The sequence below is a fragment of the Mustela nivalis genome (genome assembly GCF_964662115.1).
Source record: "Mustela nivalis genome assembly, chromosome: 5".
Classification (NCBI taxonomy): domain Eukaryota; kingdom Metazoa; phylum Chordata; class Mammalia; order Carnivora; family Mustelidae; genus Mustela; species Mustela nivalis.
Window position 1 is genome coordinate 139,121,738 of NC_139024.1, and position 23,368 is coordinate 139,145,105.

Genomic DNA, 23,368 nt, shown 5'->3' on the forward strand with positions numbered 1-23,368 from the left:
GCAACCTGAGGTTTGTTGCTTGGCCCACCCCGCTTGCCCGTTATAAGTAGTTACTTTACTTGAATGACGATGCGCCTGGTTCCTGGCGGCGGTAGTCTTTGTATAATTTCAAGTGGTAGGAGGAACGTGAACTACCGTATGTGACATTGAAAAGCAAAAATGTTTTGTAATATAGAATTGTTCAAAAAACGCAGAAAGCATAAAAAACAGAGGAAAATTTTGACTCCTATCTGCCCACACTCACACCCACAGTTAATCAGTGAGTGCTTAAATTCTTGACATTCCAGAACTATAAATCACCTAGAACAGTGCCTGGCATATGGTAAACATTTGGCAAATATATAATAGAGGTAACAATGGTTGTTCATTGTCCTTCACTTTCCTTCTCATCTGGTTGGGCCTTAGGTTGCTACTCTAGCATTTCATGCCACTAAGCAATGTGAACCAAGTACTATTGGACTGTGCCAGTGTGAGATGTCATACGGATAATGGAATAAATAAACCTTGATTGCATGCTTCCTCTTGTCAATCACTCTTAGAGCTGTGCTTTCATGTATAATCTATATAATCTCTAAAAATCCCTATGAGCTGGATATTATTTGCTGAGAAGAAAACAGACACTGTAATTTATCCAAGCTTAAAGGCTATTCGAACACAGATGCAAGATTTGAATGTAGCAGTCTGGTTCGAGATTCCTACTGCCTGGCCTAGAACCATCTGCTGTTCTTCTCCTGCACGGGCTCTGCTCATTGGCCTGGGGACCCTGTAAAAGCAGCTTGTGGCTGCTGTTGCCACTAATTCTGTTGACTAAAACCACAACCTGACCGTGCTGGGCTGAACCAACTCAGCTCCACGCTACTCCACCAGGCCACCAGTGCCACTGACCTGCCCCTGCTGCTGTTAAAAAGAAAAAATCACAGGCTCCAAATGGCATCACTTAGGCCAAATCACCAAATGTAGATTTGATTAGCAACTTAATTGCAGTTTCAATTTCCCCCAGAAATGGAGTCTTAACCAGTCAGGAATTTTCTGATCAGCAACAATAAGGAATGTTGTCAACCTGGGCCCTTCTCCAACCTCCAAAAGAAGGTAAGGTAATCAACCTAATAAGAGGGCCTGTCCTTCCCCCTAAGGAGCCAGAGACTGTGCCTGAAATAATCCTTTCTTTTCTTTTGCTAGTAGCTTCTTGCTCCACCCTCCTTCCTATAAAAACCTTCCATTTTGAATAATTCCTCCTCAGAGCTACCCTCTATTTCTAGATGGAATGCTGCCCAATTCATGAATCACAATAAAGCCAAGTAGATCTTTGAATTTCCTTAGTTCAGCTTTGATTTTTTAACATGGCTAAGGCAGCTGGCAGAAGCGGAGGGCACCCTCCCACTCGGCTGCTGCTTCCATTTCTATGCTCGGCTGCCGAACCTGCCACTCTGTGCCAAAGCCACGAAGGCCTCGGCCATTACTTTGTGCTGAACCTTGCCGAGTACTCAACAGGCAAGGGAAGACCCTCCCTCCTCAGCTTTCTGTTTCATGAGTTTCAGATCAGGCCTTTTTTGAGTGCCTGATGTCTGACAGCCTTCTATTTAACTTGCTGCTGTCTCCAGAAAATAGACATTATACAGTACTCAGAATTACCTCTTCTCTCCTTTCTGGACCAAGGATAGCTCAGTGACTCCTTTCCCTTCAGTGGACTTATTTCCAGTGGGGAGGATTCTCATTATAATTAAAACAAGATTCCTAGTAGGTCTGTCTCCCCAGTTCTCAGGACGTGTTTAGACAGAGCCCGAACCCGTAAGGATAATCCAGTTCAGGCTTAAACTGGGACTGCCACACCAGGTATTAAATGATTACTAATGGACTTCATTTGGGACTTGAATTTTAGATAACCATCTGCTAAATGATCATCAGGGACAAATAAAATGTGCCTATTCCGGATGTGATAGACATGCAGAATTTAAGGAAAATAAAAACATACAAACAGAAAACAAACATATGTGACTATCCAATTGGTATAAAAATAAAAAGTAGTTGCCTGTGCATGCTCAAAAACCTTGTATTATGATCTTCAGTCTCCCTATAATAAGCATTCCCTTGGTACCCACCCAGAGCTCTCCCCCTTAGTTGGTTCCAATCCTTGATTCGTGGAATTAAGAATCTCTCCACTAATGTAAGGGGCATCTGACTGGCTCAGCCAGTAGAGCATGTGACTCTTGATCTCAGGGTTGTGAGTTTGAGCCCCATGTTGGGTATAGAGATTAATTAAAAATAAAATTAAAAAAAATTCTACTACGTTATTTAGATCTTTCCAAATATTTTCCCATGCTCTCCCGCTCTTTCACCTCTGCACCTACCTCTCTAAAGATCTTCATTTTCCGGGAATATACCACATCTTGGTTATTCTCATTCCTATGGCTTAGGCAGATCTACAGCTGATTTTCCAGTTTTGGCATTTTATTCCCTTGGAATTTGTAGAAGCAGAGCCATCTTTTCCCCTGATTACTTAAGAGTTCCCCTCAGCATCTTTGGCAAATGATCCATTTGATGCCAGTTTTTGTTCTGTTATATTCCTCCAGATCACCACATAGCTGAGGAACTTTCTCATGCCCCATAAACTTCTGCTCATCTGTTACCTTCACTGCCTAATTTAAAATCACAGCTCTCCAACCTTCCCTCCCCCACACTCTCTATTCCCTTCTTTCTATTCTCCTTCATTCATAGCACTTGTTAATTTCTCACACAATATATACAGTTGGTTATGTGTCCTGTTTGTAAACATCTTGAGACCAGGGATCTTTGTGCCTTTGAGTCAATGTTACAGAAGAGTGCTCTCTCTGTAGTAACTCAGAAAATATTTGTTGACTTTGTTGTATTGCAACAAGTGACATCTTTTCTCCACAAATTTACAACCTGAGTTTAGTTGAAGGCTTAATAGGAAATGAAAAAAAAAAAATCAAGGAAAAAAAAAAGTTATGTTTATTGCATGGTAGCAAAGACTTAATTAAGTGTTCTTTCATATAGCAAGGGCTGAAGAAAAGAATTGGCTTTTTTTGTGCTATCCTTTATCCCTGAAAGAAAATCCTCATGCAAAAAGGACACTACAGGAAAAAGAAATAGAAAATAAGGAAGACTTTCAAAGGAGTCCTGGCTCTCCAGCCCGGCTCCTCACTGAGAAGGAGGGCTTATATTCCCTCTCTGGCCTCTCAGGCATTCGTCCCATCTGGTTCTCTTTCTACACAATTCACAGACCTCCCCAGATCAGATTTCCTTGAAAAGAACGGATGGACAAAAGCTGAGTCACCTGATCACCGTCCACAAAACCCGCCACTTACCTCCATTTGTACACTTGGCCTCTGACCTCCATTCTGTTAAGATTAGAAATGTTTATAGTCCCACAAAGGGCACCCACCATCTGTAGTCTTTGTCCTATCTCCTGCTCAGAAATGTGTGATTCTAAGACTAGCTCTCTCTTCTTTACCTCATAATAAATTTCTATTTCTCCAATTCATCGTTCCGGTCAACATCCAAACATACCCATCTTAAACAAAACTCCCTGTGGCCCCTGTTCCCCTTCAGCAACAGCCTCATTTCTCTGCTTTCTGATTCAGTAAAACATCACTATCTCACCTTTCAATCTTCTCCTCCACCTTTCCAATTAGGCTTTTATTTTCACCGCTAAAACGTCTCCATCTTGCTAAACCCCAAAGTCTTCATCTGAGCCCTGCCGTCTTTCACGCTTGTTTTTCTAGGTGCAGTGCAAACTTACTCTCCCCAGTTTTCTTCCCACTTCACCGGGCCCTCCTTCTCCTCTGCCTGCCCCCTAAATGTAGGCTTGTTGGAACGGATATACTGTGTAAGGCTGGAAAACTTATCAGCTCCCATTCTCTGAGAGGGCCTGGAAGACAGTCCGTCTACCAAAGAAAGAGGGAATGCACAGGTGAGAAGGGCTCCAGCCTCACTGAGATGAGTGGTGGGCTGACCTCTGGGGCCCAACTGAGGGTTAGAGACGCTGTTACAGAATGGGGCTGATTACAATGAGGACGAGAGGATGAAAATGAATGGAGGCCAAGTGGGACCCCCCTTGACCATCAGAAACAAGGTGGGCTCAGTAATCACCAGGAGCTGCAAAGTCTGAACAGGGGAGAAGAGTGGAGAACAGGCAGGAGGAGTAACCTGGAGAAAGACAGTGGTTATTAAGATCAATAATACTACCCAACTTCATGTTAACTTATACCATTGAAGAAATCAAGAAAGATAAAGAGGAGGTTGAGGGCAGTTGCCCAGTAAAGTCACGATCCCCTCCTCACCAGGGCATGAGCCAATTTTCAGTTCCAGAATCCCGTAACTGAAGAGAAGCCAGGGTGCTATGATGAGGAGCCCTGAAACACCACAATTTAGTGAATGCACCATCTTTCTTCAAGGGGGCCTATGGACATTTGCTCACAGTAATCGTGCATGGAGTAAAGGGGAACACCCAGACCTTTGGAGGATTGTTGGACATACAGTCTGAACTGATCTTATATCTAGAACCAACACAGCCCCATTTTAGGGTAGAAGTATAAGGGAGCCAGGCAGTAAATGGATTCCCAGCCTGAGTCCAGCCAACAGTGGGTCCTTTAGGTTCTCAGATCCACCCATATTTGGTCCCTCAAAGTACAAATGGAATGGGCATACTTAGTGGTTGAAAGAACCCTTCCATTGGTTCCTAGGGGAGTCATCAAAAGTATTAGGATAGGTGTCTGGGTGGCTCAGTCGGTTAATTGTCCGACTCTTGGTTTCAGATCAATTCGAGCCCCGAGTCAAGCTCATGATGAGTGTGGAATCTGCTTGAGATTCCCTCTCCCTTGGCTGCTCCCCCATTCATGCATGCTGTATCTTTTTTTTTAGGAAAAAAAAAAAAAAGAGTATAATGAGTAGGAGAAGCTAAGTGGAAGCTTCTCAAACTGACACTACCACTTCCCTTTCCAACAGAGATAGTAAATTAAAAGCACACCCAATGTGGTGAAAAAATAATGAATACTGTTATGCTGAAAATAAATGTAATTTAAAAAAATAATTATAGAAACAATGTAAAAATGCAAAAGTTTATGCTAAACTGTGGTTATACTGATTGAAAATATACAATACATATGTATATATAAAAAAAAGGCACACCCAATCCCAAGGGAAGGGGAAGGTGTGTGTCACTCCCATAGTGGTGGTGGGCTCTGTCAAGTTCCAATTTAGTTTGCCAGCTGGCCGCTCCGAGAACTAGATGGATTGTGGCAGGTAGCAGTGAAGTACAGAAGTCACCAAGTAGCTGCCCCAGGGCCTCATGCTTTAGCCCCGCAGCTGATCATAGTTTGTCCTACTAACCCTTCTCTTGTATGTTCCCCAAGAATAAGATTGACCAGAATCCTGAGGAAAAGGAGCCATAAGCAGTGACTGACTGCAAATAGGCTGGAGGAGCTTTGGGGGGGGGGGGGCGTGTGATGGAAATATTCTAAAACTAGTTTGTGGTGTTTACTGCATGACCTTAAATTTACTTCGTCAATCACTGAGTTTTACACTTAACAGAGAATTTTTACAGTATGTAAATCATCCTTCAATAAAAGGAAGAGTATATTTAAAGATTTTATTTATTTGTCAGTGAGAGAACACAAGCAGAGGGAGAAGTAGGCTCCTACCGAGCAAGGAGCCTGATGCAGGACTTGATCCCCAGACCCTGGGATCATGACTTGAGCTGAAGGCAGATGCTTAACGGACTAAGCCAACCAGGCATCCCAGGGAGAGTATATTTGAAAAGATATATTTATTAGTTGTAGTAATTCCTTGTACATTTATGCACTGTAGTTTTTATACTTACTTGTGAAATAATAGAGACTATATATACTGGCCTCTGCCCTGGTTTCTGGCAGAAAACACCGGAAACTTTTGTATATTCTTTCGTTGGGTTCTGTGCTCAGACCAGATTCTGCTTGGGATTCTCTCTCTCCCTCTGTCCCAGCCCACTCCCTTCGATAAATAAACAAATGAAATCTTTTTTTAAAAACCTTTAAAATATATATATTCTAATTGTTCTTTGTGCAAGCTTGGCCTTGCTAAATACAAGAGGATGTGTTTAGTTTCACAGCTTACCTGAGGTACCATCATGAATTCATACTGACTCTCAGAGTCCTTTGTAAGTATTTCAGAGTGGAGCTGCTAGGTTTGAATTACACAGATCACTGGCTCCTACCCAGAGTTTTGTTTCTATAGGCAAACATCAGTATCTTTTAAAGATAGATATAATATACAAAATATTTACATTTTTGCAATAATATTAACACAGTCTTATAATTGTTCTTAACATGATGTCACTATGAACTCCTTTCTTACAACAGCTATTACGGGGAGGCTGGGTCTTGAAACTAGATCTTATGATTCCGTGGTGAGGGCTCTTTTTCCTGAAGCACACGGTCTTCCATGTGCTGTGGTTTAGAGAAGAGGGTCTCAGATCAAATAGAGGAGAGGCACCTGGCTGGTTCAGTCGGTGGAGCATGCGACTCTTGATCTTGGGGTTGTGAGTTCGAGCCCTACATTGGGTGTAGAGATTACTTAAAAATAAAACCTTTAATAAACAAACAAATAAATACACTGATTGCTTTCAGATAAGGATGAGGGTGATATTTAAATTAGGCATTGAAGGGTACAAATGTGTTAACTATGAGGAACTGGTTGGTGGGGGTGGGGAACGGAGGAAGTTTCGCTGAGTAAGGGCAGGGAAGGGCATTCCCAGAAAAGGTAACAAGATGGGCGAAGGCACACAAGGAGGATGGGGCAAGAGCACGTAAAGCAATAGGTGTGGGATTACAAAGTAAGAATTTGAAACTGTGTCCTTAAAATATAATTCAGTAAATTATGGTACACACAACACACACACACACACACACTCCATGAAATATTATACAGCCTTTAAAATTGAGACTGGCATATTGAGAGAGCCAATATAAAAGAACATTCATCCAGAAACACGATGAGTCGAGATGCCTGGTTGGCTAAAATCAGGTGCTTTGTAAACTGTCAATCATTTCTCAGAAGGTATAACAGGGCATGAAAAGAAGAACCACGACAGCGTTAGAGGACTGCAGGCAGGATGTTTTTCAGGTGAGAGCAAGAATTCAGTGACGAGTTACAAACTAAAGGTGGGAGAGAATCAAAACAGTGGACGAGGCAAGTCCTGAAGAAGATGCAATGGGTCCAAATCACAGGAACAAGGAACTAGAGGGAAGGAGAACCAAGTGGAGAGAAAAACAGAAATTGTGAGGCAGAGAGGAAATTGTACCTCCTTGTCATATCCTGTGATGAGACCCAAAGCTGTGCTCTGTGAAGGTAGAGGCTGTGCCTATTTCAAAACTTCGCCTCCCCTTTTGAGCCTCCAGCTGCAAGAAGAGAGTGAAGCTTTCAGCCACGAGCTCCCACTTAACGACAGCACAGCCCCTGGCTGCCCTGCGTATGCCTATCCTGATTTTCTTTCTTCCATGCTCAGCAGAAGAGATGTCCCTGTTTCTGAGGTGCTGGTGAACTGAGTCTCTCTCTTTCCGCTCCTAAAACTTGACTCAATTAACCCTGCTCTCCCCTTTATCTTCAGTCCCTTCTCTGGCCTCTGGATCCTTCTCCTACTTGTTTCACGGCAACCTCACACACGTGCTATCTTTCCCTGCAAATCAGCTGTCCCTCTTGGGTTCTCTACTTCAGTTAGGACAACACAACCAGAACCCTGCTAGGCTTCCCAGGATCCTCTGCCTTTTAGCTCTGCAGCTTACCAATTACCAAATCCTTTTCACTTTACCTTTGACATCACCGGGCATCCATATATTCCTCTTGATTTTCACCGTCATGAGTTTAGTTTCTGGTATCTGTTTTCCTTGCCTGGAGCCCTGTAGATGTCTCTCAACAGGTGCTCCCGGTTCTGGCATCATCCGTCACCACCCTACCCTTCACCCCACTTTTAGGGTGAACTTTCAAAAGGCATATCTGACCACATCACTCCTTGACTTAAAATCTTTCAGAGCTTCTCATAAGGATAAAGTTCACATTTCTTGGCAAGGCATACAATGCTATTCATCATCATCTTCATCTCCTGCCACATGAAGAACGTGAGTTTTATTTGTTATTTTTTAAAGATTTTATTTACTTGTCAGAGAGAGAGAAAGCACACACAGGGGGAGCGTCAGGCAGAGGAAGTGTGAGAAGCAGGCTCCCACTGAGCAGGGACCCTGATGCTTGGTTCCATCCCCAGGCCCCGGGATCATGACCTGAGCCAAAGGCAGACGCTTAACCTACTGAGCCACCCAGGCGTCCCAAACCTGGGTTTTAGACACGACTTGGGGTTCAGGGGATGTAACACAGCGTGCTCTGAGTGTGCCTCTGTGTTTTGAGTGTGCTGTGGCTTTCCTCTTCGTGACTGGGGGCTATCCAGTCACGGTAGATCTGGCTCATGTGCCACCCTCTCTGGAAAATCTTCCTGAGTTTCCCATACATAGTCCTGAGCCAATTCATTTATGCTTCTAGAGCACCCTGGGCAGGTACGCCTGCAGCCCGCTCTCGAATAGAGTCTGTCTCCCTCAGTAGATGACGTGCTCCTTGAGTGTCTTTGCCTGGTCATGTTGTGTCCTTGGCATCTAACACTGATGCTGTCACATCATTTATTGAAAGTCTCTAAATGTTTATTGAAAGAAGCACAGAATTAGACTCTGTGTCCTTCAGTCAGGTACCAAAGGAGGTACATTCATGTTGAGACAACCTGTGGGTAAAAGATCGTAAATGTCGAATAATGTACACGGCAAATGTAAAGCTTATGCATGCGCTCGTTTGCAGACGACCGATCTTAATCCTTCCTTTCCAAGTGCTTCATCACATTTGTGTGTGGATCCCAGAACTGCCTTAGCCATCCTTACGTTAATATTTGCCCTTCTCCTATCGTATTTTAATTTTTCTTAGAGGATCTCCTAAAACTATTAATAATAATGTATCTTTTTAAAAAAGATTTTATTTATTTATTTGACAGGCAGAGATCACAAGTAGGCAGAGAGGCAGGCAGAGGGGGGGGAGCAGCAGGCTCCCCACCAAGCAGAGAGCCCAACGTGAGGCTTGATTCCAGGACCCCAGGATCATGACCCAAGCTGAAGGCAGAGACTTTAACCCACTGAGCCACCCAGATGCCCCAATAGTGTATCTTTTTTAAACTTGAATCACTTCCAAAACTTTCAGTGCTTAATGTTCTGAAACACAGCACTGTCGCAGTTGAGATGGGCTATGCATTTCTCATCGTTCATCTTAAAAGGTGTTGCAATTTGCTGAATTTTGTGAAGTTCACATTTAAGATTTGTCTTACAGAATTCCTCAGCAAAAATGACAATAATAATAATAGCTTTTATTTATTCAGTACTTCCTTTAAGGCCAGATATATATTCTCTGTATATTTTCCTCTTGTACTTACCTGAGTAATTTAAGTTCAAAACTAATTTCAGCAAGCTATAATCATCTCTTCCCTTCCAATAGTTGATTCAACAGCTACCTCGCCATCCTGGCTTTAAGATTTATCAAAAGAATAATACACATGCATGTATATTTGTTTTTCTGATACATCTCACAAAATCAGTTGCTGCTGGTTCCTTTGTTTAAATTCAGAACTAATTCGTAAAAACTGTGTTAAAGTAGAATTATGAGGGTTACATCTTAGACCAGTCCTCTCCTTTCATCTGAGTTTTAATTCCAGAGGATTTCAGGATTGGTGTCTTAAAATTTGGTTGGTAGTAGGAAGAGCCTGCCTGCTTAGAGGGAAAAAGGATCTCCTCCACGGGGAAGCAAACAGTTGAAATGAGATAAATTACTATTTTTATGTGTCATCCGAGAATTGATAACATGGAAGTGCTATTCTGTGTGAATGAAAATAGACATTTGGAAAAGAAGCCACTGTATTCCCCTGTTTGTGCTAAAGTAGAATATGTTTTGTTGTTCATGGGAATAAATTAGAAGAAAAGTAATCACATTTTTTGGAATGTAAAATTTTTATCATTTATGTAGATTTTAATGTATTATTTATATGATGGACCTGGGTTCTATACTTGGTAATAATGACTCTGTTCCTGGATTGGTTGACAAAAATGATTAATGTTTAATCTTCAGTCCTGTTTAATCTAAATAATTTATATTTTCTTCTAAAACAACTGGCATCTAAAAACGAAAGGAAAAAAGTATATCTTTAATTTTTAGGAAACACAGGCATTCAGTGATAGAACAGCTGATTCTTGATTCCACGTGGAACTCTTGATTATACATACAATTCTTATTCCATAAACAGCTAATTCTTAAACACATGGAAAAGGGGTACAACCTATAGATAGATGAACTTCTCAGATAATACCAATACTATATTTTAATAAGGATTTTTGTTTGTTTCAACCTTTTTTCCATTAAGGCACATGACAAGGAACAAAGATGGTTGAATTTCCTCTTCCTTGGTTTGGTTGCCAGTTGGCAGAACTAAGACAAAGGAACAGAACCAAGAATCTATGTGATTCAGGAAGTGACTCATCAGTACAATATAACGGAGAGCTGGTAGTGGTAAGGTATTCTCATACTCAACTATTAGAACAGCTGGGGCTCAGGGGGGCATATAGAGACATACCCTTGGATTGTACCCTCTTCTACAAAGCTATGCCAGATATAAACCATGGGTTTTCATGAATACATGCGCTCGACCCAGGGTGGGACAAGGGCAACAGCGGCTGTAACTTCTATTAAGAATTACTGCAGCATGGGTAGCATTGGTAATGGGTCCTGAGTCTGCCTAACACTCCCTCCTATTTCATACCTATTCTGGGGTAGGTGCTTGTGAATACCAAAATGAATACGAGATAATCCCTGCACTCAAAGGGTTCCTGTCAAGTCGAGCTTGAGCTGGCAGATAAGTTTGTAAGGTGGGAGCTAAAGTAAGGGGACACAAGGAACTGAGAGGGGGCATTCTTGGCAGGGGAAGCTGTATAGGCAATATCAGGAAGGCATGAAAATAACCTAGCATGTTTGGAAAGGGGCAAGTGGTTTGATATGGTTGGGTGTATGGCGGTGAGAAGGTGAGAACGAAGCAGTGAATGAGAAGACTGGATAGGAAGGCAAGGGCCAGGTCATAGAGGATCTTATGTGCTGTGTTAGGGAGCTCAAACTGATCCGGAATGCAACAGGGAACCATCGAAGAGTTTTATATAGGGAAGGGGCTTCATCTTATTTGCTTCTGAAAGATCGCAGTCTGCTCGGTGGAGGATGGAAGGAAGGGGCACCCAGCTGGAGGCAGAAACACCAAGTAGATGACTGTCATCCACCAGATAAGAAATGATGAGGGCCCGACATGAAGCAGAAGCTGTAGGGATGATGTGAAGACATACAAGGAAAATTTCAGAGGGAGGGCTTCCCAGTTACAGGACTTATGATGATCAGAGGCCGAAGAGGCCTCGTCTGAGGGCAGAAAGGAAAGCTAAGCTGAACATTCCTGAAATTTAATCTTGTGCTACTGTCAAGTTACATGGAGATACAACATTTTTTTATAGCAATCATCAATATGACTTACCGTGGTCAAGGACTTTGGGTGATTTTCTAATCTTCTGGGCCTGTAGGAGACAGAAGGAGAATGAGGTAAAAAACAAAAAACAAAAAACCAGGTGGTGGCAAGAAGGGCTTAAACAGTGAACCTAATGAACAAGGACCGCATTATTTGATAAATTCGTGCCCTCACTTTCAAGGAGAAATTGCCACTTAGGCTAGAACTATCAGACCCTAAAAGATGAAGCTTTTCAGTGTATGTCATATACGGATCAGTCTCATTGCAATTGAATAAATGTACTGAGCCACGGTCTTGCTATGTTTTAACATTCTCATGGATTTCTTTAGCATAAATTATGGCTCCTTGAAAGTGATGAAGAAAAAAAAAATCTGAAATTATTAACATGCTGGGCTCGCTCTATCTCCCTATTTCCCAGTCTTCCACTCCTGAACACAATCAGCACCAGGAGTAACGTAATTCTGAGACAGTGTGGAAGTAGTCTAAAGCGCGTTCCCATAGTTGAATTTACTGAGGCCCATGGGAAGCTTCAAGGATGGTGGTTGAAGGCTCCTGTAAGTCTCCAGTTTTCTAAGAAACAGCTTTGATCAGCTGGAAAGGGCCTTGCGAGGTCTTTGGCTCAGCTTCCTCCCCACCCCCATGCCTGGGCTTCAAGGCCAGTCTAAATCTAAAAGGGCCTCAAATCCACTTTATAATCGGCTAAGTATCAGTGAACAACTCTCTGAACTAGTGAAATGTGTGAATTTATATACTAATTTTCTTATTTTAAAATGATTCTGGGGGAAAAATATGCCACACTTTCTGTCAGCAACTCAGAGAAGACTCATTCTCAGTTTAAATCAGCAATTACTGAGCATCTGTAATATGCCAGGCATCATATCATGTTCTTTCATCTTAGGGAAAAAAAACCCCTCATAGTTAACCTATCACTTTGCAAACACTAGTATAAATCTGCCAAGGAGTTTTAATTTTCAAAACGTAGTTGTATTGCAAAATAGTATGCTGAACATTCATGACTTGCAACGAAGTCCAAATGCGACTTTAATGTCTGCCTCCTAATGTCTTTAGACTTTCTGCACTCAGGGAAGACTTTCCGCACTCAGGGGAGACTTTCCTTTGCCATCGGCTGAATGTGCAGCAGGCCTAGTGAGGTTTTGCTTACTCTGAGATAAGGTCAGTCTTCCCTGTGAGGCAGGCACACAGTCTCAATTTGGTAAGCAGAATGTCCAAGACTTAAACGTGAATCCTTTAATCATCATTCAAAAGTAGGATTTCTCATCCCCTCCTCTAAGCTAAGCCTTGTAGTTGGTGGACACCATCTGCTATGGGAGGTCAACTTCTGCCCTCTCTAGGTTTTTGACCTTGTCCATTTGCAGGAGGAGGGAGAAGAAGCAAGGTGATAATTTTATTTGGCTTAGTGGCTTCAGAGTCCCTGGGCCTGGAAAGTAGCTAAGCTGAGTCTTTCTCTGTGCAGCTAGCCAGGGCGAAGGACCTCTGTCCTACAGTTGCCTTTGACTGAGGCTGATGCATCTCTCCTCTGGTGGTCACTTGATACTCCTTCATCAGCCCGTAAGAATCTGGTATTCCCTTGCTGCCTCTTGCTGCTGGTGTTCTTCCAGGGTGGCTTTGGGCAGAGCCCAAGATAACTCAACTCCCTCCTGCTTGGTTCTTAACAAACTATCACACACATCTTTTGTCCTGGGGACAAGCTCAGAGAGAACAGGCCACCCCACACAGCACCTCTGGGGGCTTCCATGGCTTGCTTTGTTTTTCTCGGCAGGGTGTATCACGGATTCCCTGTTCCCCAAATTTTAAGAAATGCAGATCAAAGCTCTCCAGGTGATCTTCTGGAAACCCCCTCACCAGGCTTTCAATAAAAGGTAGAATTACTTGGGGGCGATGGGAGTCCACAACATGACAGATTCAAAGAAATGTTTTTTCTAGTCTTCCCTACTCTCCACAATTTTTATATATGGGATCTGGCCAAGAGATACAAGTCATAAAACAGGTTCTTTGAAATTTCCTTTAGAAACCCTACATACGGGGAAAACTTACTCTCACTTTAAGAACTGGTGACTGGGGGCTCCTGGGTGGCTCAGTTGGTTAAGCGACTGCCTTTGGCTCAGGTCATGATCCTGGAGTCCCAAGATGGAGTCCCGCATCAGGCTCCCTGCTCAAAAGGGAGTCTGATGCTCCCTCTGACCCTCCACTTCTCCTGTGCACATGCTCTCTCTCTCAAATAAATAAAATATTAAAAAAAAAAACCAACTTGTGACTATTTTATTAACACCTCAAGGACTAGGCCAGGAAGAATCCCATTTTAATATCCTACTGTGGTCTTAATCAACCCCATACAGTTTGTGCATATCCCTTGCAGCATCAAATCCACAGAAATAATGGGTGGTAAGTTTAACATTAGTAAAAGAAAGTCTGGTCATAAAATACAAATGTAAGCTGTTTTGCTATAGATGAAATCTTAGATCATAATCTTTAGGGTATCTTCCTTAGAGGAGATTATAAGTTCCATGAGGGTAGGTATTCTGACTTTCCAATTCAAGTCCTACCAAAAACATTTATCAAGCAACTATTTCATGCTAGGTAAAATACCAAGAACTTGCATATAGTTTATCTTAAGAGAAGGAAAAAAGGTTTTTTTAATGTATTATCTATGTACTTATTTTTTATTTTTATTTTTAAAGACTTTTTAAAAATTTATTTGACAGACCAAGATCACAAGTAGGCAGAGAGGCAGGCAGAGAGAGAGAGAAAGAGAGAGAGAGGAGGAAGCAGGTTCTCCACGGAGCAGAGACCCCAATGTGGGGCTCGATCTCAGGACCCTGGGATCATGACCAAGCCGAAGGGAGAGGCTTTAACCACTGAGCCACCCAGGTGCCCCTATACTTACGTTTTAAAGTTAAAGACATTGTTATTTAGAAAAAAAGAGAGAGAGAAAAACTTACCGTGGTTTTCTTGCTTTCTCTCTAGGCCTCCTAATTAAATCTTCCAAATGTTTATTTCTCTTTTCTAAACTGAAGGGAAGAACAATTGAATTTTATGACTAAAATTGACTTTTCCAAAGTAATATTTTGTTGGATGCACTGGAGAATTTGAGATGAATATAAATGGTGAAGGTAGCTTTTTGGCAAAGTCTCTCATCCATCTACTTCAGTATACGACAATCTGGGATTCGTTCCTAGCCACTCCAATGATTTAATCTGTCTCTCCCTTTAGGAGTTCCAGTAGTGAGGAGGGAAAGCAGACCGTGGGAAACCCACGAAGTGACAGTTCGATATCCCATTCATTTATACACACTGTGGGTAGAGAACTGATCCCTGCCAACATAATCCTGGGGGTAACATGTTAAAAGCACAGCCCCTGAATTGTGAACTGCTTGAACGTGGGGAAATACGTAACAGTGTCATAGGAAGGATCACAGCACTCGGGGGCCTGTTGGAGATTTACTTGTGTTCTACTTTAATGCCTTCCAATAAGAGCGATACTAGCAGGTTCCCTTCTTGCCTCTAGGAGGGCAAATTAATTAAAATAGTCTCTTCCCAAACTCGCTTTCCCAGCCAGGGACAGTTTATCACTTTCCTGAGGCTGCTGAACAGATTTCTACAACCCTGGTGACTTGGAACAAAGCACATTTATTCGGGAGGTCAGAAGTCTGAAATCAGATGCGCTGGGCTAAAATCAGGGTGTCAGCAAGGACGTGCTCCCTCCAGAGGCTCCGAAGCTGTATTCTTGGCCTTGCCTTTTCCATCATGTCTGGCTGCCGTCCTAATTCCGTGGTTCCTGGCTCGTCAGCACATTGCCTTTTCGGCCTGTCTGCTTGCTTGCTTGGTCATATGCCTTCCTCCCTCATCAAATTTCTCTCTGCCTCCCTCTTATAACAACAATTGTGACTGTCTTTAGGGCTCCCCTTATAATCCAGGATAATCTTATCATCTCAAGATCCATCATTTAATGATGTCTGCAAAGTCCCTTTTGCCAGATAAGGGCACATTCTCAAGTTCCAGGGAGTGTGGCTATCTTTGGGAAGCCATTACTCAGCCTACCACAGAGATAGGAAATTCTCTTGCTGAAGTCATAACCGCAAATGCAAATGCGTATGGAAGAGTCAGGCAAGTATGTGAAATGAGTACAGCCAGCTAAGGGAGGATTGGGGCAACCCAGAGAGCATATCCCCCTATTGTAGAGGCCTCTTCTAGACAACAGGTTTGAGCAACAGAAAATTGGTCAAGGCAAAAGGGCCCGAGGCGACCCCAACCCCTGAAATGAATACAGACAAGCCTAGGAGGCAACTCACCTCGAAATATCCATAAGCCTTCACTAACCAATGGGCTACTTACAACCAAACACAGTTTCCCAAAAAGGGAAAATTCCAAATGTCCCATACCTTGTTCCTTTTTCCTTTAAATACGGCTCCCACCCACTATCTCATGGCAGGCAGGCTCTGCTTTGATGACCTGCCTATTGCTTCTCTGCAGTGTATTCAGTTGGATTTACTGAATAAACTCCTGTCTCCTTTGTTCTGCCACCAGTGAATTCCTTCACAGCCTGAGAGCCCCAGCTTCCGCCATATCAGGTCACCCCACGTTTGGGGGCTCCTATCTGATGGGGAGAGACACCACACCTATTATCTGCCTGAAGGACAGAGTTGCTCCTTGCCTCTTGCCTGATGTTGCCTAGTGGGAATGTTACAGCAACAATGGCAGATCTTACTTTTAAAGAGGAGATGGAAATCGAAATTTTTTATAGGAAATCTTCCTTTTTTTTTTAAGATTATTTATTTATTTATTTGACAGCGAGCAAGAGAGAGAGAGAGAGACAGAGAGAGAGAGAGAGATCACAAGTAGGCAGAGAGAGAGGAGGAAACAGGCTCCCCACGGAGCAGAGAGCCCAATGCGGGGCTCAACCCCAGGACCCTGGGATCATGACCTGAGCCGAAGACAGAGGCTTAGCCCACTGAGCCACCCAGACATCCTGGAAATCTTCCTTTTTAAATATTGGCAATATTTCAAAAACAAGCATTATTTGGGCAAAACAAAGCATATGTCTCAGGATAAGACATGCATGGTGGCGTTTTGAAGCTTCTGTATTACTGTCCAGAGATATCAGGCTTTTGTTTTCCAAGGTTAGAGAGGAGACATTGTCCAATCCAGGAGGAGATGACAATCTTAAATAGGCCTTCTGTTTCCAAACAGCTTGAATCTATCATTTTGTCCTTCTTTCTCAGAGTTCTTTTGACCATTCTATGGTCCTTTGAATTTCCATATAAATTTCAGAATCAGCTCGTCAATTTCTATTTTGAAAGCCTGCTGAATTTTTATTGAGATTCCATTGAATCTGTAGATCAGCGTGAGGAGAAATGAAGGCTTCACAAGAACGATTCTGAAGAGCCATGAAAAGGCGTATCTCTTCATTTAGCTCAGTCTTCTTTATCCTCTCTCTACAGTGTTTTATACTTTGTATAGTCTTTCACATTTTTTGTCAGATTTATCCCTGTGTAATTGATATTTTCAGTGCTTTTAGAAATACTTTTATTTTTTTAATTTAGATTTCTGATTGCCCATTGCTAGTATATAGAAATACTATTGATCTCATGTTTTGCAACTTTGTTAATCTCTTAATAGTCTTTTTTGTAGGTAGGGGTGCCTGGGTGGCTCAGTGGGTTAAGCTTCTGCCTTGAGCTCAGGTCATGATCTCAGGGTTCTGGGATTGAGCCTTGCATCAGGCTATCTGCTCAGCAGTGAACCTGTTTCTCTCTCTCTCTGCCTGCCTCTCTGCCTACTGGTGATCTCTCTGTCAAATAAATAATAAAAATAAATAAAAAATAAAAAATAAAAAAATAGTCTTTTTTGTAGATTTCATCAGATTTTCTACACAGATTATCAGGTCATTTAAAAAACAAATTCATGAGGGTTTTGGAGGGGCGGGAGGTGGGGGGTTGGGTGAGCCTGGTGGTGGGTATTATGGAGGGCACATATTTCATGCAGCACTGGGTGTGATGCATAAACAATGAATTCTGGAACACTGAAAAGAAATTAAAAATAATAAAAATTAAAAAAAAAAAACAAGACCACAAATTCATGGGCGCCTGTGTGGCTCAGTCACTGTGTCTGCCTTCAGCTCAGGCCATGATCCTGCGATCAAGCCCTGCATCTGGCTCCCTGCTCTACAGGAAGCCTGCTTTTCCCTCTCCCACTCTCCCTGCTTGTGTTCCCTCTCTCTCTCTATCAAATAAATAAATAAACTCTAAAAAAAAAAAAAATTCAGGGGCGCCTGGGTGGCTCAGTGGGTTAAAGCCTCTGCCTTCACTCAGGTCATGATCTCAGGGTCCTGGGATCGAGCCCCACATCAGGCTCCCTGCTCAGCAGGGAGCCTGCTTCCTCCTGTCTCTCTGCCTACTTGTAATCTCTGCTTGTCAAATAAATAAATAAAATCTTGAAAAAATAATAATTATTAAACAAATTCATTTACTTGTTCATTTTTAACTTGAATGCCTTTTATTTCCTTCCGGTTGCATTGGGCAGAACTTCTAAGTACAATATGAATAGAAATCATTTCTGAGCTTGAAAAAGTATTCAGTCCTCAAGTAGGACTTTAATGGTATTTTTTTCTATGGACTCTCTTCATCGTATTGAATGAGTTCCCTTCTGTTCTTAGTTCGTTTGGTGTTTGTATCAGGAGTGGCTCTTGTGAAATGTTTTTTCTGTCCGATGATCACATGTTTTTTCCTTTTTAATTTTTCATGTGTTGTCCTATGTTAACTGGATTACTTCACATAGAGCTGACCCACCCCCCATTTTTTGCCCATATAAGGTAGCATTCACAGGTTTAGGGATCAGGATGTTTTTATCTTGTAGGGAGCCATTTCTACTCTGCTGTGATTACTGTTCTGACATTTACTTTTAAAACTTTTTTTTTTTAAAGATTTTATTTATTTATTTGACAGAGAGAGATCACAAGTAGGCAGAGAGGCAGACAAAGAGAGAGGAGGAAGCAGGCTCCCGGCTGAGCAGAGAGCCCGATGCGGGGCTCAATCCCAGGACTCTGGGATCACGACCTGAGCCGAAGGCAGAGGCTTTAACCGACTGAGCCACCCAGGCGCCCCCTGACATTTACTTTTACCTCTTCTTTTTCTCATGCCAACCCTTTCTCATTAAAAAAAGAAAAAAGAAGTCAAAGAAATACAATGGAATTGTGATTCTAGAGCAGTGTCAATGCTCTTTTAATATGTACATATATGAATGTGGCTATTTTGTTGGGGTTACAAGTCTTAAAGGTTAACAGTTGTTCACTTTATTCTCTGTGATCAAGATATATAAACCACGGATTTTAAAAAAGATTTTATTTATTTATTTACTTGGAGGGGAGGGGCAGTGGGAGAGGGAGAGAGAGAATCTCAACCAGACTCTATGCTGAGCGCGGAACCTGACTCAGGGCTCGATAGCATCACCCTGAGATCATGACCTGAGCCGAAACCGAGAGTCGGATGCTTAACTGACTGAGCCACCCATGGATTTTTAACTGGGTGATGGGCATTTAAAAAAACCTATGGATTTTTAAAAGCATGTTCAAGCCAAGAAAATATTATTGATCACACTGTGTTTAGACTATAATGGAATTAGGAAGAAAGGCTATGGATTTACACTCTGGAATTTTCTGTGACTTCTGATTTGGTTCTGCACAGGAAAACATTTCTAGGGACTTCACATGGCTAGAAACCACAGGTGCTGTGAAAGGGCAGGAACTTTTATCTGTGAATGCAGTGTTGTCTATAAGAGACATGCATGGCCTTGGAAGTATGCTTCAAGGATGCAGTAGGTACTCTGGATGATAAATAGTGAATACATTAATGTAAAGGACACTGACAAATGCCTTCAAAGCCTATAGACTACGATGGTCCACGATGGACCACGATGGGCAGACGATAAAAATGGAAGATTACCTAGAATAACAAGGTAGCATGGCTGGAGAATATGGGAGGCCAGGATAGGAAATGAACAGACTTTTTTTTAAATAACCCTCTACCTATTACTCCATGGGTATTATACTGTGTCCCACTAACTTATTCTTTAATCTTCCAATAAGGATGAAAGTTTCTTCCCAAAGTTCATGCATATTTTTTTGTAGGGAACTTTTGTTTGCTATTATAAAGAGAGTTTTAAAAATTGGACTCATTTACAACATGTTGCTCATGTACAGAAATTCAATTGACTTTGGAAGTTTTTCTTGTATTTGTCAATTTTGCTAAAGTCATTTATAAATGTCAGTAATTTATCTGTAGATTGTTTTGGGCTTTCTTTGCAGGCAATTATATATCGTTGGAAAATAATGAGTTTTGTTACTTTCATCCCAACATTTAGGATTTTTTTTTCTCTCCTTATAGCACTGGTGAGGACTGCTAGCATATCGCTAAATAAAATTGGCAACAACTATGGGTTTATCTTGTTGCTGATTTTTAGATGAAATACTTGGGAGTGTATCAATTGATTATTATATTGGCTTTGGTTTTTTTTTTTGGATAGAGGGATGGGAATGTAACTTTTTATCAAAAAGTAGAAGATTTCCTTTCTTGTATTTTTGTTATGAGTTCTAAAAAAAAAAAAATTCTTATTGTATACTGCTGTAGAATTCGTGAATGTATTGAAATGATATTTTCTCCTTTAATCAGTTAATGCGGTGGACTTTATTAATAGACTTTCTAATGCTGAAAGATTTGTTGCGATAAATTCAATTTGCTCAGGATGCACTGTCGGTTTTTCTTTTCATTGCCGGATTCAGTTTATTTATGATTTTTGTTTAGAATTTTTGCATCTATATTTATGATGAAATTAGCTTATCATTTATTTCTCAGGCTGTCCTTGTCTGTTTTAATGTTAAGATTACATTGTTTTTCTTTTTTCTTTAAGGATTTGAAAAAAAATTTTTTTAACAGAGAGAGACACAGCAAGAGGGAACACAAGCAGGGGGAGTGGGAGACGGAGAACAGGCTTTCTGCAGAGAAGGGAGCCTGATGTGGGGCTTGATCCCAGGATGGTGGGATCATGATCTGAGCCAAAGACAGACCCAGGTGAGTAGAATTTAGTGATTCATCACTTACATATAACACCCAGTGCTCATCACAGAGCCCTCTTTTTTTTTTTTAAAGATTTATTTATTTTAGGGGTGCCTGGGTGGCTCAGTGGGTTAAGCCACTGCCTTCGGCTCAGGTCATGATCTCAGAGTCCTGGGATAGAGTCCCGCATTGGGCTCTCTGCTCAGCAGGGAGCCTGCTTCCCCCGCTCACTCTCTGCCTGCCTCTCTGCCTGCTTGTGATTTCTCTCTCTGTCAAATAAATAAATAAAATTTTAAAAAATTTTTAAAAAAGATTTATTTATTTTATTTGACAGAGACCACAAGTAGGCAGAGGCAGGCAGAGAGAGGAAGGGAAGCGGGCTCCCTGCCATATCTTCAGGATACGGTTTCTGCCTGCTTTTCTCATTGCATCTTGCCTTGCTTTCAGCCACAGTGGAGATATTATATCTTCTCAAATGTGAGTTAGCCATGTAGAAATTTCATATTTGGGGTATCTTCCTATCTAAGATTAGACCTTTTGCTTAAGCTCTAGTGATAGCTAGCAGTCTAAATGAAATTGTGGAAAGGATGAGGAAACAGCTTATGAGAAATGAGAATAAGAAATGAGTGAAAAAATATGCAGAATTTAAAAACACAAATTTTGGAGTACGTTCAAGCTGAATCCCATTCTAGTGAGAGTTTAATTGTTCTTGATCAACATATATGCATGTTTCATTCAGTGTGCATTCAGAAACTTTTTGTGGATAAAGTCTAAGCATTGCAAGGTTATTTTACTTGAATACCAGGGAATAGCTTCTGAAATTTTTGGATATCTCTCACTAAGTCCGTCACCTCCCACCTCCCTGAAATCAAAGGGAGCTCTGAGAAAGAAAGATGAAAATCCAGTGATTCAAGCAGTCAGATGTTACGCATACTATTTCATTGAAGAAATGGTCTTAATGTACAAAAACTACATTTTCCCTCCTCCTAGGAGTTTAAGAACAGAAACTTGGAAAGCCAGAGAGCAAACCCAATATGAGTACATGTTTACAAAATTAAAAATTATGCTTTATCAACTTACTGTGCAATCTGGAAGTGGAATATCATGAGCCTTTGGTCAGCACATTTGATGATTTCTTCGTAGGATGTAACCTTGAGAAAAGAAGCTAAAAATTATTCTCTGACAGAGTTTTTACTTTGGGCTTTAAAAAAATCTCTACATACTGACATTCAATTATGTGACTCCCACCAGTAGTTTTACAGTAGGCAAAACAACTTTCCTATAGTTCTGAAATCAGGACTGTGAATAGAAATAGAATTATAAAGTGCCTACTCATCATGAAGGAGTGAAGTGTCAGAAAGCGGATAACTGTTGGGTCAACTATAATCCAGTTGTCTTCCTTACAAGCGGTAGATGTATCCACTAAGGGTCAGAGCCTGTTTGGTTAAATTTAATGCAGCTTTTAGGAGGTAAACTAGAATGTTAAGTTGGCAAAATTTATAATTACCCTCAAAATGAAATCGCAATACTAAGACTTGAAATTGCTGATGGCAGAGGTAAAGATACACAGAATGTTCTTTGCTAGGTTGTCAGCTAAAAGAGCTAATGAGAGGGTTTTGTAATGTCATTAAGAAGTAAAAGGAATCAATATAAATATTTCCATCACTCCTCAGATGCTTTGCAGCACCAAAATTCTATTATTTTAGTATTTGGCATATTATGTTAGTATTTTAGCATTTAGTATTTAGTATTTAGTTTTTAATTTTATTATTTTTAAAAGACTTCATTCATTCATTCATTCATTCATGAATGTCTCTCATTGAGAGACAGAGAGAGGGAGATGCAGAGGGAGAAGGAGGCTCCCTGCAGAATCCTGATGTAGGACTTGATCCCAGGACCCTGGGATCATGACTTGAGCTTAAAGGCAGACACTTAACCAACTGAGCCGGCATAGTTTTTAAAGACCAAGATTTCTATAAGAAAATTTGTACCTTATTTATTAAGTTGCCTAAATGTCTTTTATATTTGTCATTTTCTTCAATGAGTCTGCTGCAATGGTCTTCTTTTGATTCTAGAAGATTTCCCAATTTTGCAATCTAGGAGAAACATCAGTAAAAATACTAACCTAAAAACTGTCATGGAAACCATAGGCTGAGAATATATGAAAACAGTGACCTAATCTTTATTCCAGGACTCTCTTAAACCAAGTTGTGCCATAAGTGAATCAATAGATGCTAATCCTAGTTAAATTGCATTTAGAACAGATAAGCAGAAATTATAATTTTGTAATTAGTTATAATTCTCTCCAGTTTAACACTATGAAACAGCTTTGCAAATAATTTAACACTTGTTAGTGAATCCAAATGTCAACCCAAATCTTTACTACCCTACTACCCTTCTTTCTTTTTTTTTAACCTCTTTCCATTTATAACCAATACATAAACACATTTGATTCTGTCTGAAGTGCTGATGTGCTTGAGGATGCATTTTCAGGCTTGATAAATATTCTCAACTTGCATTAATGACAGCAAGTCTTAAAAAAACCGTTTCAGTTCATCTGTCATGTTCTGACCTAAGATCCAATGTTTAGTTGCAAAAATTAATAAATAAAAATTAAAAATTGTATTTCTAAAAGTGACATCTTGGATTGATTATCAAGAAAGGGTATTCACAAGTTCCCTTAGCAGTTATTTTAATTTTCAATTATAGAAGAAAAATGACAAAAATGTCCC

General features: G+C 41.0%; 1 protein-coding gene across 17 annotated transcripts in view; it reads right to left on the bottom strand.

Annotated features, from left to right (window-relative positions):
• Positions 1-6,244: 6,244 nt before the first annotated feature.
• The window catches only part of CAGE1 (cancer antigen 1), a 46,555-nt gene continuing 29,431 nt past the window's right edge, over positions 6,245-23,368 (bottom strand). For 3 of the 17 annotated variants that reach the window (XM_082729819.1, XM_082729816.1, XM_082729805.1), the window contains 5 exons: positions 22,628-22,732; positions 21,717-21,787; positions 14,533-14,601; positions 11,582-11,621; positions 10,198-11,374 (listed from right to left, as the gene is read on the bottom strand). In XM_082729819.1, coding sequence (XP_082585945.1) covers positions 11,234-11,374; positions 11,582-11,621; positions 14,533-14,601; positions 21,717-21,787; positions 22,628-22,732 — 426 coding nt within the window. In that variant the 3' untranslated portion in view covers positions 10,198-11,233. The other 14 variants (XM_082729821.1, XM_082729817.1, XM_082729806.1 and 11 more) reach the window with 12 other exon arrangements.